At 48.6% G+C, this 13,723-nt stretch overlaps 1 protein-coding gene across 2 annotated transcripts in view; it reads left to right on the plus strand.

Moving 5' to 3' along the window:
- RBM10 (RNA binding motif protein 10) overlaps positions 1–13,723 on the plus strand; it is a 158,287-nt gene that overhangs the window by 58,266 nt on the left and 86,298 nt on the right. For both annotated transcript variants that reach the window (XM_029613792.1, XM_029613793.1), the window contains exons 11-12: positions 11,632–11,729; positions 12,287–12,371. In XM_029613792.1, coding sequence (XP_029469652.1) covers positions 11,632–11,729; positions 12,287–12,371 — 183 coding nt within the window. The remainder of the gene's footprint in view (positions 1–11,631; positions 11,730–12,286; positions 12,372–13,723) is intronic.

The following is a 13,723-nucleotide window of genomic DNA, read 5'->3' on the forward strand; positions in this document are numbered from 1 at the left end:
TTCCTGTTCATACCCCAGATCAGTCCAGACAAGTGGGTTTTGTATCCCTACCAGCAGATGGAGACAGAGAACAAAAACTTTTCAGGACTGCTATATAACAGAGAGTACCATCTGCAGTCCCTCAATATTTCTCTTTCCCTGTACGTACCCGGATCAGTCCAGACTCCTGGGTTTTGCCCCCCTCTAGCAGATGGAGACAGAAGTTTACAAACCAAAACTCCGCCTATATCTAGGCTGGTGCCACCTACAGTCTGACAGTATTCTTCTGTCTCCTAGCAGGTGGAGGGGGTGCAAAACCTACAGTCTGAGCTGAGATCTAAGTTTTAGGTGGTAGTTTAAAGAAAAAAAAAAAAGAAGATAGCAATAGTGATTCAGGGTACTCTTAGGGACTGCAGAAGCTGGTCTGGGATTATCTTTCCTGTTCATACCCCAGATCAGTCCAGACAAGTGGTTTATGCATCCCTACCAGCAGATGGAGGCAGAGAACAAAAACATTTGAGGCACTGCTACATATCTGAGAGTGTCACCTGCAGTCCCTCAGTATTTCTGTCTCCAGCAGATGGTAGAGGTGCAAACCTGCGGTCTGTTAGTTAAAGTAAAATAAGATTAGTTTAGGATTAGAGAGGAGATACTGAAGATGGAGCTCCCAGAGGTGGCAGGTTCCTTCGTGGGCCAGCCCTCTGGTTGAGCAGGGTGAGTGGAAATCCCTGGCCAGACTCGACCCTTGATTCCAGGGGGATGGAAAGCCAGGGGTCCTGGTTCCCTTGCTCCCCCTGAGGTCCTGTCATCCAGGCTGACCGGCTGCAGCGTCCTGGAGCTTCCAGAAACAGGAAGTAGTATTTTTCCTTTGCTTTTACTGTCCTGTGTAGCTCAGCAGGCTGTTTGTTTAAGAGCTTAACTTGGGAAAAAAAAAAAAAAGCTCAGAAGGTGTGAGGCCTATTTTTTTTCCTCTGTTGGTGCGCCTGTCATCCCTCCGGTTCTGGAGGAGTTGGGGATTAAGGTTGCGCAGGAGAATTCCGATAATGAAGGGGTAAACCCGGTATTGGAGGGACTATAAGGACCTCCGAGGGTATTCCCTTTGCCAAAGCAGGTAAAGAAGCTGATTGACCAGGAGCATAGAGGGCATCGGCCACATAGGCCACCCTCGCTTTCAACCAAGCATCCTGGCCAGGCTCCGCAGAGGTTTCCGCTGCCTTCACCCGACGTTCTGCACTCAGCACAAACAGGCCTCTGCATCCGACTAGCACAGACTGCAGCCCTAAGACTCAGAGCTGAGACTTTAAACAGCCTCTTCAACAGGATCTCCAGCTTCCGGTCCTGGGCATCCTTCAAGGCCACCGACCCTGCCACAGGAATCATTTTATTTGTGACACTGCCGCATCCACTTTCAGCAGTTTACACAGCTCTAATATGTCCTCCTGCAGGGGATACAACCTAGCCATAGCCCTGGCCACCTTCAAATCAGCTTCTGGGAAATCCCAATATGCTTTGCACTTCGGCTAGGAATATGGTGTCCACGGTAGCTGCATGAAGGCTTCTGTGGCTACGTTATTGGTTGGTGGATGTTTGGTCAAAGGGGCAGCTTTGTAATCTCCCCTTCAAAGAAAGGTTCCCTGTACGTACCCGGATCAGTCCAGACCGTGGGTTGAGCCTCCTTTCCAGCAGGTGGAGACAGACTAAAACTGAAAGGGTGTCCTATATGAGGACAGAGCCTATCCTCTCACCCTTCAGTATTTGTCTGTCTCCAGCAGGTGCATCAGCTCACCCTTCGGTCTCCTGATTTCGGCTAGTTAGCTGACTATCCTTCTTCTTTCTTGGCTCAAGCAAGTACTTCTTTTTAGTGTTGGATTGGCTCTTCTTTCTTTAAAAAAAAAAAAAAATAAAAAGTTTAGTCAGTCTTTTTTCCTTGTGCAGGAGACGGTCCCGTCTCCTGGCTCTTGCCGGACTCAGGGGGGCTTTGCCCCTTGTGCGGAGCATAGCCTGAGTCCTTAAGTGCTTCCCGGTGTGGGGACCAAGTCTGGTGGTCCAGTTCTCGTCTCTCCCTCCTCTGGCTGCCGTGGGGGCTTAGCACCCCAGTGCTGTGCTCAGTTAAAAAAAAAAAAAAAAAAAGGATTGAAAGGTTTACAAGTTTAAAACTTTAAAATCTATTCTTTACTTTTTTACAGCACTTTGAAATATTTTTTGCTTTTGGTTCTTCAGGGGCTCGAACCGGCAGCCAGACAGGCAGGAATCAGCAGGTTTCTCTCCCCTGCTTCACTCCTGCCGGCGGGCTGCCAGTCATTGCTATTTTTAACTTTTTTTCTCCTCAGAGCGGCTTCTCTCATGCCGCGGCCGGCAGCCTGCCTTGCCTGTGGGCTGCCCTCATCGCGATTTTCACAAGAGGGACTTTGCTCGGCCTGCCTGCCGGGTGGGGAAGCCCCTCCTTGGCAGGGCAGGCAAATTTAGCCCGGGGATCACATCCCCAACGCATGGCCAGGCCGATCCCGGGTCGGCAAAGCCTGGGAATGGTGGCCATCTTGGATTTTTCAGCAGCTCCCGTTTCGGAGCTGCCGGGGGCTGAGGACCCGAATCTTTTCGATCTACCTCCCAATTTAAGCCCCGAGGCCTCCCAGGACGTGGTCCCTGCCCCCCCCCCCCCCTCGCCCCCTGCCCGGGAAATCCAGGGCTCGTTTTTTGACGGAATTTGTCCTCATGCATAAATCTTATCTCGCTAGCCTGCAGGAGGAGGGGGAAGGCCCCCCCCCCGAACTCCCCCGGTGAAAATTCCTCGCTCCACACTGTTGACTGGTGGCCCGGCTGCGGAGCCCTGGGGGTCTCTTCGGGTGCGGGTGGTCCCGGGTGTGCCCCCCCCCCCTCCCGGTGGAACCGGTACTTCCGGACCCTGACTCTCTTTCTGATTCCACTGCTACGCTCCCTCCCTTGGAGGGGGACGATCCCAGGGTCCTCCGTATGTTCGAAAGGGAGGAGTTGGAGCCCCTCATCCCCTTTGTCCTCCAGGAATTGGGCTTGGAGGGGCCCTCCGCAGATACCCTTATGGCCTCTTTACCCAAAAATATGGACCCGGTCCTGGCGGGACTCGGGGCTCTGGCAAGCGCTTTTCCATTTCATCCCATGCACAAGCTATTGCTCCTGCAGGAATGGGGGAGGCTCCTGAAGCGGGACTCTGGGTGGGGCGTGCTATGGACAAGCTCTACCCCCTCCCGGAGGAAGGTTTGGAAATGTTGAGAAATCCCTCAGTGGACTCCTACGTCTCCGCGGTCACCAAGCACACCACTATCCCTGTGGAGGGATCGACGGCCCTGAAGGACGGACAGCGCATATGAAATGCATTTTTTAAGTCTTGGCCCCGGGGGTCCGCGCGACTGCCTGCAGCAGTCTCATGTTGCGGGCAGGTCTTAACTGGACTCAACAGTTATTCGGTAGAGGCGGAACAGGCCAAACGTTTGGAAGCCGTCATTGCCTATGGGGCTGATGCGTTTACGATCTCCTCCGCGTCCAGGCGAAAGCGATGGCCTCGGCGGTGTCCGCTAGGCGTCTCCTCTGGCTGCGCAATTGTTCGGCTGACCCGTCCTCCAAAGCACGGCTGGGCTCGCTGCCCTTCAAAGGTAAGTTGCTGTTTGGAGAGGACCTTGAGAAGCTTATGGATTCCTTAGGGGACAATAAGGTCCATAAGCTCCCGGAGGATCATCCGAGACGAGCACGCTCCTTTACACCTTCTCGTCCTTGTTTCCGGGGACAGAGACTGTATACCCTACGTGGTCGGGGTGGCCCCTCTAGGGGTTACTCTTCCCGGTCTCAGTCTTGGTTGCAACCCTTTCGTGAACGTTGGCCCTTTCGCGAGGGCCAGCCCGTGTGCTCCACCCCTAAGCCTGCCACACAATGAAGTTCAGTTGACCCATTCCTCGGTCCCCTTTCTGGGCGGCCGCCTCTCCCTTTTTTTCGAGGAATGGGTCAAAATCACATCGGACCAGTTGGTCCTCGACATTGTACGAGATGGATCCACCTTCGAGCTTGTCCGCGACCTACCGGATCTTTCTCTTCTCCCCTTGTGGGCGCTCCAAACGAGAAGCGGTAGAGCAAACCATCGCCAGACTACGGCTTTTTAGCCTGACCTGACTTTTAACCTGTGTCAGCTCTGCTTAGACGCTCGGCGTGAGTTGTTTTCCTCGGAATTTGCTAAGCCTGGCTCTTCCCATTCTGAGGATGGGTTGGTCTGGCCTTGACTGGAAGGACGCCAGATCTTGGTTCTCCCTTGACTGGCTGCTATGCTGGAGAGCGCAGTTCTGTGGGACTTGCTTCTGTGGGGTCTGCGTAATTCCACTCAGGATAACTCCGGTCAAGGGGCCGGAGGCAGCAAGGCTGCACAATGAAGGGAGGCTGGTCCACTCTTCTCCAAAAAAAAAAAAAAAGGAGTCAGAGGGAGATTGGCCCTATGTTACAAGGAATGCATCAAGGTCTTTGTACCAATGGGTACTGAACATAAGATTTTGCTCATCCGGTCCGAGAAGACTCATGAGTTCCCCTTGCATGTTGCGAGTAAAGAGATATACCGTGCATACCACACTAGAAGCGTTTATAGCATCTGGAATCGATGGTGACTGTGCCTCTGGAGGAATGGGGGAAATTTATTTATTTAGTGCTTTTTTATACCGACATTCATGATACAGATCATATCATATATCGGTTTACAAGGAACAGGGGGAAACGCAGATATTCAATCAGTTTCAGAGTGTCAGAGGAAAGAAGACACTTTAGGCCCATTCTGAATCCTGAGAAGACCAGTGTGGTGTTCTGGGTGCCTTGTTGCATGGAAACATTGAAATCAGTAAGAGCAGCAGTTTGCAAAGGGGAGTTTCTAGCATTGGACTGACAGAGGCTGCTCAGGACATCAGAAGCTTCTGGGTTAGCCCTAGGTGAGCATTTTGAGTTCCAGGATCTCTATAGTTAGGATTGGCGGTTGCTACTCGTACTTACCAAGGTTATGGTGATGGTAGCCGTGGTGGTAGCTGCGGCCCTGCAAAGAGAAGGGTTCTTAGAACAGCTCCTCGAGGCAAAGTCAAAAGACCTAGCACAGAGCAGTCTTATTCCCTTCCAGTCCCTGGAGTATCTGGGGGCAAAGTTTGATTCCAGGTTGGGAAGAGTGTTCCTCGCAGCAGAGAGGGTGACAAAGTTGCGAGCTCATGTCCATCATCTGTTGTGACTTTGGTACCCAAAATGTGGGGTTATTTGCAAGTCCTGGGCACCATGGCTTCTGCACTTGATTTAGTTCCATGGGCATTCGCATATATACAGTCTCTCCAGAATTCGCCCTCTGAGGAATTTCAGCTCCTGATACCGATTCAAGGGATAGTCAGGTCCAGTCCTTTGTGCTGGCTTTCTTGGGCCAATTTAGGTGCGAGGAGTGGAGTTGGAGGTCCCGGATAGAGGAGTGGTGACCACCAACACCAGCCTAAGAATAGATGGCTCGGGGTCAGTGGTCATCCACACAATGCGGTTCAAGTTTTGTTAGACAATGCAGCAACAGTGGACTTAGTGGCTGCTTGAGCAGAAACATACTTGCCAGCACTGTAGTCAGGGTGGACAATGTGAAAGTGGACTATCTCAGCTGGCAGCAGTTGGACCTGGGAAAATGGGAATTATTGCCAGAAGCAATGGAGCTAATTCAGGCCAGGTGGAGAGTTCCTCAGTGGGATCTCATGGTGACAAGGAAGAATGCCAAGGAGAGGAGTCGACATTGCAGCTCGGAAGGCATCAAAAGTGTTAGCTCTTCTGTGGTTGATGAGAGTTCTGTTATATATTAGTGGTGCCAGAGAGGCCGCATTGACACTAGTTTGCAGACTTGGTGAATTTCGCTGTCGGCGGTCCTCTAAAGTTAGGTCGTTTTCAATAGCTGATCCTTCAAGGTCTCGTCTTTTCAGATCAGATGGATCACTTTTTTGTCTCGTGGCCTGACCTTTGATAGGAGGTGGTTGCGATTGAAGGGGTACTGTGAGAAGCAGTTATTACTGCCTTACTTCAGGTCAGACGACCGTTCACTTCCTGGGCTTACGTCAGAGTGTGAAAGGCGTTTGAGGTCTGGTGTGATGAAGAAGGGCTTGACCGGATGCAGATGTTAGTCCTCAATATTGGGCCTATCTGCAGAAAGGGCTTGTGAAGGGAAAATTTCAGTGAATGGAGTTTCGTGGCAGACGGTTCTGCATTCCGGCATCTGAATGCGGCAGACCCAGAGAGTTACATGTGTTGGATGTCTGTCTGCGTTTACTTTGGTGTCTGAAGGTTACCAATGGATTTCAAAAGTCTGATCACCTTTTTGTGCAGTTCAGTGAAGCAAAGAAAGGGGTACAAGGCTTTGAAAGTTACGATTGCGTGGCGGCTGAAAGAGGCCCTAATTTCAGATTATATTTGAAAGGGAAGGGCCCTTCCTATAGGGGCCAGAGCATTGGCAGTTTTCTGGGCAGAGTGTCAGTTGGTTTCTCCGCATGAGATCTGTCGTGTGGCAACTTGGTCGTCACTTCACACTTTCATTAGACATAACAGAATAGATGTTTGGGTGCCCGATGAGGTGCTGTTTGGGGATCGTGCATTGCGAATTGGTCGTTAAGATTCCTGCCCGGTTTAGGGTGGCTTGGGTACATCCCTCTTGTCTGTACTGATCTGGGGTATGAACAGGAAAGGAAAATTGGTTCTTACCTGCTAATTTTCGTTCCTGGAATACCACAGATCAGTCCAGAGCCCCACCCTATTGAAAGACTGATATCGGAAGCTGCCTCTGAGGCCTTTCCTATCAGTGCAGGAACAGTGACCATCTTAGTGGCAGCAGGGGCAACTGGAGAGGCAGGATTCCCCTCCTCTGTTGTCTCCTGCAGTTTCTGGACCCGAAGAGGGGAGGGGAGCCTCTGACACAGGATGAGGATTCGGACAGGTCCCCCACCTTCTCGGCAGATTTTGTGCTTCTAATACACAAGACATATCTGGCAAAGAAGGCAGCGGGGGAGAATAACTCTTGGCCTACAAAAGGGTTGCGACCTGCAAAGAGATCCTCCCTTTCGAAGAGAAAGGGGTCTACAAGGGTCCGCAGAAGTCTTGGGCTGTCAGCTCTACCAAATAGCCCAGGAGGGACACGGCCAAATTGGAGGATTCCAATACTTCTGCGGATGATTTTTCGGGAGCAGGATCAGCTCTGCATGCATCAGAACCCGAGGACAGACCAGAAGGTACCTGTGGCCAAAGGGGATGACCCTAAAATGGTACAGCCTTTTTGCAAGGAGGAGCTGTGGCCCTTGATTCCGCATGTCCTTAAGGAGCTAGGCATCAAGGATATGCAAGAAGAATCCAACCAGGAAGGGGTGCTCCCCTTCATGGATGGATTAAGGGGCCCGGCAAAAGCATTTCCTTTTCATAAGTTAGTGAAGAAATTGGTGGTCAGGGAGTGGGACACCCCTGAGACTGGCCTGAAGGTTGGTAGAGCAATGGTTAAGCTTTACCTGTTGCTGGAAGAGATGCTTGAGCTTTTGGCCCTTCTGAAGGTAGATTCTTCTGTTTTGATGGTAACCAAGAAGACCACCATTCCAGTGGCAGGGTCTGCTGTGCTAAAAGATGTGCAGGACCGCTTGACTACTGTAATTCTCTTTATATAGGTCTCCCAAATAACACACTTCACTCACTTCAACTGATCCAAAACACAGCAGCACGTATCTTAACAAACTCTTCCATAAAAAATCACATCACTCCAATACTTCAATCATTACATTGGTTACCAATTAAATACAGAATACAATTCAAGATCCTGTCCATTATACACTCTCTCATCTACACTCCTAATTCAATTACCTTATGTTCCATTCTCCGGATTTACAAACCCACCAGACATCTAAGATCACTGGACAAAAACCTCTTAGACATCCCATCACCACGACAGGCCCGTCTTGACATCACCAGAAAAAGATCATTCTCTGTCATTGGACCAATCTTATGGAACGCATTACCAGACTCTTTAAGATCCATATCCAACTCCAAACACTTCAGAAAATCCCTAAAAACACATTTATTTCAATCTGCTTTCCATATATCACACACTAAATAACATAACTACTTCTCCATCACACAGGGCACAACATTATTATATATTGATTTATTTTTTATGTAAACTATTCATTGTTTTAGATTTTTATTTTTATTATATATTTTTGTAATTTTGAGCTTTTATAATTTGATAATCTTTATGTTCTTTTAAATTTAAATCTTTATTTACATTTGGTTTTTTATTTAGTTATGTAAACCGTTTTGATTAAACACTGTTTGTAAAGACGGTATACAAACACTTTTAAATAAATAAATAAATTGTAAGTACACCGCAAGAAGATTTTTCAGGTCTTGGCGTTGAGCATACAGGCTGCAGTTGTTTTATGTAGAGAGCAAGTTTATGCTGGGTCCAGAACTTGCAGGCAAGGGAATCTATGTCAGCAACTGCAACAAAACAGACTGACCGTCTGGAGGCAGCAGCAGCGTATTCGGCAGATGCCTTTTATGACCTAATCTGCATGTGCTCCAGGATTATAATATCTGCTGTGTCGGCCTGCAACTTCTTTGATTCAGAAATTGGTCAGCTGATGTATGGTTCAAGTCTCAGCTAGGAGCTCTGCCATTCAAAGGCAAATTCTTATTTGGAGAGAACTTAGAGTAGCTGTTGAAACATTTAGGAGAGTCCAAAGGGCATAAACTTCAGAGGGCAAGTGTTCCTTTCCCAGCTGTTCACGATTTCAGGATAAGAGGTTTCGGCAGAGTAGGAGCTCTTTGAGCCCTCTGAGACGGGGCTCGGTTAGAGCACAGTCTCAACAGACCAGTGGGTCCTAAGTGTGATAAGAGATGGCTACACGTTAGAATTTGCTCAACCAATGTAAGAAGCCTACATTGTCTTTCCTTGTGCTTCCCATGCCAAACAGGTGGTAGTTCGAGGGACAGTGGACTGCTTGCAGTGTCTAGGGGCTATAGTGTCGGCTCCTCTAGAGGAACAGAGAATGGGAAGATATTATTCCTTTTATTTCGTGGTTCCAAAAAAGGAGGCAACATTCTAGCCGATTTTATATTTAAAAAGGTAAATGTGACCCTCAAGGTTCCCCAGTTTCATATGGAGACTCTACTGTCAGTCATAGCGGCAGTGCGCAGGGGAGAATTCCAGGCATCTCTAGATTTTGCAGAGGGATATCTGCATATAGCAGTCAGGCCAGAGCAACAGCGGGACCTGCAGGTAATGATCCTGGTGCAACGCTTTCAGTTTTGTGCTCTTCCTTTTGGGTTGGTGATGGTGCTGTGTACATTCACCAAAGTGATATAGTAGTGGCGGCGGCGCTCAGAAGGGAAGGATATATTTATTTGTTTATTTATTTAAATGTTTTTATATACCAATAACTGTATTCACATCGTATCGGTTTACGTAGAACGTATAATAATGATAGAGAAAATACATGAACAATTTGGTTACATGGCAAACAGAGAAGAGGTGAATAACTTTATAAGAATTGCTAGATGCATCCGTATCTCGATGACTGGCTCATCTGAGTAAAGTCAGCTGGTCTCTGTTGACAGTTGGTGTAGCGGGTGCTAGTCCAGTTAAGGTCTCTGGGCTCGATAGTGAATCTGGCAAAGAGTCATCTCGCACCATCTCAAACCCTGGAATACCTAGGGGCTTGTTTCGATGCCCAGGTGGGGAAGGTGTTTCTCATGGAGGACAGGATGCTAAAGTTGCAGGGTCAAGTTTGTTGCCTGTTGGGATGTTTGATGCCCAAGGTCTGGGACTATTTGCAGTTTCTGGGTTCTATGGCATGAACATTGGAGCTGGTCCATGTTTGTTTGCTCATATGCAACTCCTTCAGAGAGCACTTCTCTCCCATTTGAATCTGTTGTCAGAGCAGTTTCATCTTCCGCTTCCTCTCAAGGGGGAGTCCAAGTACAGGCTTTCATGGTGGCTTATTTGGGCCAATCTGACTCATGGGGGTGGAGTTGGAGGTCTCAAATTGGGTGATATTGACCACCATTGCCAGTCTTTATTGATGGGAGATGGTGTGTCAAGTTCAGTCTGCTCAGGGCCAGTGAGTTGAAGGAGGAGGCTTCATGGTCTATCAGTTGGTTAGAGATGAGAGCGGTATGTTTCACATTGCTTGCCTTTCTGCTGCGCAGTTATGTGCTTGTCCGGTTCATGCTCTATCAGACAGTACAATGATGGCAGCCTACATCAACTGGTAGGCAAGAACCAAGAGCTGAGTGGTTTTCAGGAGGTCCAGGCATTGATTTGCTGGGTGGAACAGCACTTGTCATGTCTAGCAGCGTCTCACCATAGTAGGGGTGGACAATGTTCAGGCGGATTTTCTCAGTCATCAACAGCTGCACTCCGGAGCATGGGAGCTGGCAGAAGTGGCAATGCGACTCATTCGAATCAGATGGGGAATCCCCCACAAGGACTTAAGTGTCATGGCACAACACCAAGGCGCCTCACAGGAGAGAACATGGAGCAGAAGGGATCGATGCCCTGATCCTACACTGGCCTCAGGGAATTCTTCTTTATATGTTTCCTCCTTGGCCACTGGTGGGCAAGATGCTGTGGCGGATAGAGAAACATCTGGGTGAGGTAATTCTGGTGGCTCCAGAGTGGCCACATCATAGAAACACAGAAATGACGGCAGAAAATGACCAAATGGTCCATCCAGTCTGCCCAGTAAGCCTGTGCCATGTAGGTTACCTGATGCTTATGTTTCCCAGACCAAAAAAGTCAGGACCTTCTTTGGTTGCTGTTTGAATCCAGATCCCTGTTACTACGCCCCCCCCCAGTGCTTATCAGTTTCCCACACTAGCCCTCGTTGATTGCTGTTGAATCCAGTTACCTGTTTTGCCTTGCTGTTGAACCAGAGAGCAATTGAGTTGCATCACAGAAACACTCTTGTTATTTAAGGGTAGTAACTGCCGCATCAGCAAGTTACCCTTTAACTTGTTTCCCCAGTCCATAAAAGTCAGGCCCTTGGTTGCTGAACGAATTCAATTTTCCTTCTTCCCCCTGCCATTGAAGCAGAGAGCAATGATGAAGTACTGCGTCTAAAGTATCAAGGCTTATTGGTTAAGAGTAATAACCACTGCACCAACAAGTTGCTCATGCACTCTTTTCTTCATTTCCATCCTTTAGCCTTTAGGGTTCCACAGTATTTATCTCATGTCCTTTTGAATTAATTCACTGTTTTGTTTTTCACCAACTCAAAAACAGACCAGTCTAGGACCCACTCTTTCTCTGGAAAACTGAATTTCAGATGTTTTAACATTGTTTCAGGAGTAGTTTCCTGAGCTGTTGATATTATGAATGGTAAGTATTCATCCTTTGTTCCGTGTTAGGTTTAGTTTTTCTCAAATTTTTTGGCCTTCTCTTGGAGACTCCCTGAGTTTGGAGGTAAGGAGAGATTGTGGTAAAATGTTATCTTAGCTTGTTATAGAGAATGGAGGCTTATACCGAATGATGTCAGCAAACCTTTTAGTGTCTGTCTCCATCTGCTGATTGGTGAACATAACCCCATGCATCTGGACTGGCTGGCTGGACTCAAAGAAAGGAAATTATCAAGTAAGACTAAATTTCTTCTTCTATCCCATTAGGAGGCATCTCAGTTACTGCAAATCCTGCAGGCTCTTCACCCTCCACTGAATATTGATGGCAAAACAATTAATGTGGAATTTGCCAAAGGATCAAAACGGTGAGCATGGTTATTGATGGAAAGCAAGGTGCAAAAATGTACTGTTCCCTGAGACCCACACACACAGAGCTCTGCCCATGCACCTTACTTCTCTGGAGCACTCCTCCGTTATTCTAGTCCTGAAGCCCCCATCCACCACATAGCTCTGCAAAATACTTCATTCCTGAGACACAGTATCCCTGCTAATTCAGTACTGAGACCCCCCCACACACTGCTCAGCCAATGCACCTCAGTCCTGCCCTGAAGAACTCCCTGCTGTCCTAATACGGAGGCACTCACAGCTCTGCCAATGTACCTCACTCCTGCCCTGCCGCATCTCTGGTATTCCAATATTGACACCCCCACAAACAGCTTTACCAATGCACCTCACGCCTGACCAGCACCCCTACTACCCTAATACAGAGACCCTCACACAGAGCTCTACCAATACACCTCGAGCCTGACCAGCAGCACCCCCTGCTATTTCAGTCCAGAGACCCTACACACATGATTTATAGGGTTTCTGAACTACAGCCCTTTTTTATTTTATCTCCTTCCCCCTCCCCAACTCTTTACAGGGACACATCAACAGAAGGGAACCGTTTCAATGCAGCGTCGGTGGCTAGTACAGCTATTGCTGCAGCACAGTGGGCCGTTTCTCAGGTACTGTGTCACAGCTCTGACTTCCTTATTCTCTGTAGGAGTGTTGTAAGTCTCCTTGTAATGTTTTCGTATTTCCCTCTACTGCTAGTGCAAAGTAGTAATAAAGCTTAGTCATTCCAACCAGGGACCTCTGAGGTTTCAGGCTACTGAGCAAAGGCATTGATCATCTAGTCAAACTGGTTGGAGAATCCTTGTTAAAGCCCATCCTTTTTGGCTGTACCCTTACACTCCTGTAACATTGAGTAATTCCAGATGGCTTAATGGTGATATTACTTAGAGCATAAGTAGCCATACAGCTGCAAGTGGGATGTCCTGAGCTTTGGGTAAGCCAAACAGTGGTGGACTGAAGCATATTCCCTGCATCCTGCAGCCAGCAGTTTCCTTAGAGCAGAGAAGACACAGTGGACAGGGATAGAAGTGAAAGCTGTGTTCCCTGTACGTTCCAGGATCAGTCCCAGACCATGGGTTGTCTCCCCCTTCCAGCGGATGGAGTCAGAGCAAAAACTGAGAGTGTGGTCCCTCATAAGCTGGCGCGCCCTCTGTGTCCCCTCAGTATTTCTCTGACTCCAGCAGATGCGGGTTGCACCTACGGTTCCCCACTAATCTTAGAAAAGATAGTTTCTATAATTTCTTGATCCTTTCTATCTGTTACTACTAGCTTGGATGGATCTTCTTTAAAAAAAAAAATAAATATTAGGCACTCTGCATCTCTTTATTTTTAATGCAGTGTTCAGTTTGGCTGGAACTTGCAGGTAGAACTCCTATCGGTGACATTCCTGTCACTTTATCTCATTAGTTCGCCTTTCTATACTTTGGGTAAGCTGTGACTTTATTTTCTACTTACCTCCATGCCATGCTTCGTGCAATGCTCTGCTTGTGGAAAGTCAGGATCCCGGCTCTTGAGGGAAGGGCTTTGTGCGAGGTGCCTCCCCGGTGGGGAGGGTACCTCGAGGCCTGAGGGATGCTCAGATTTGCATTCTAAGGCGAGCCTGGCTTTGGAGTGGTTGGCCCCATTCCGTCCAACGCATGGGTGGCGGCCATTTTGAATTTGCAGACATCTGCCCCGATGCCGATTCTGACCTCGGCCAGGCTCCCTCGCTGCCGGTTCTCACGTCGGCTATCCTCCCGGATGCAGACCCACCTCGGAGGGGATCCTCCTGCTCTCCCTCCTTCTCTCCCTCCCCCCCCCCCCCCCCTGGGCCATTTTCAACAGAATTTAACTTATTAATGCTCAATGCTTACTTGGCTCGGCTGAGTCAGCAGCAGCAGGATCCTGCACTAGTCCTTCCTCCAACTAAGGTGATCAGGTTGGATGACTCCCAGGGCGCAGCAAGGATCTCTTAGGGCTCAGG

Source organism: Rhinatrema bivittatum, chromosome 8 (genome assembly GCF_901001135.1).
Source record: "Rhinatrema bivittatum chromosome 8, aRhiBiv1.1, whole genome shotgun sequence".
Lineage (NCBI taxonomy): Eukaryota > Metazoa > Chordata > Amphibia > Gymnophiona > Rhinatrematidae > Rhinatrema > Rhinatrema bivittatum.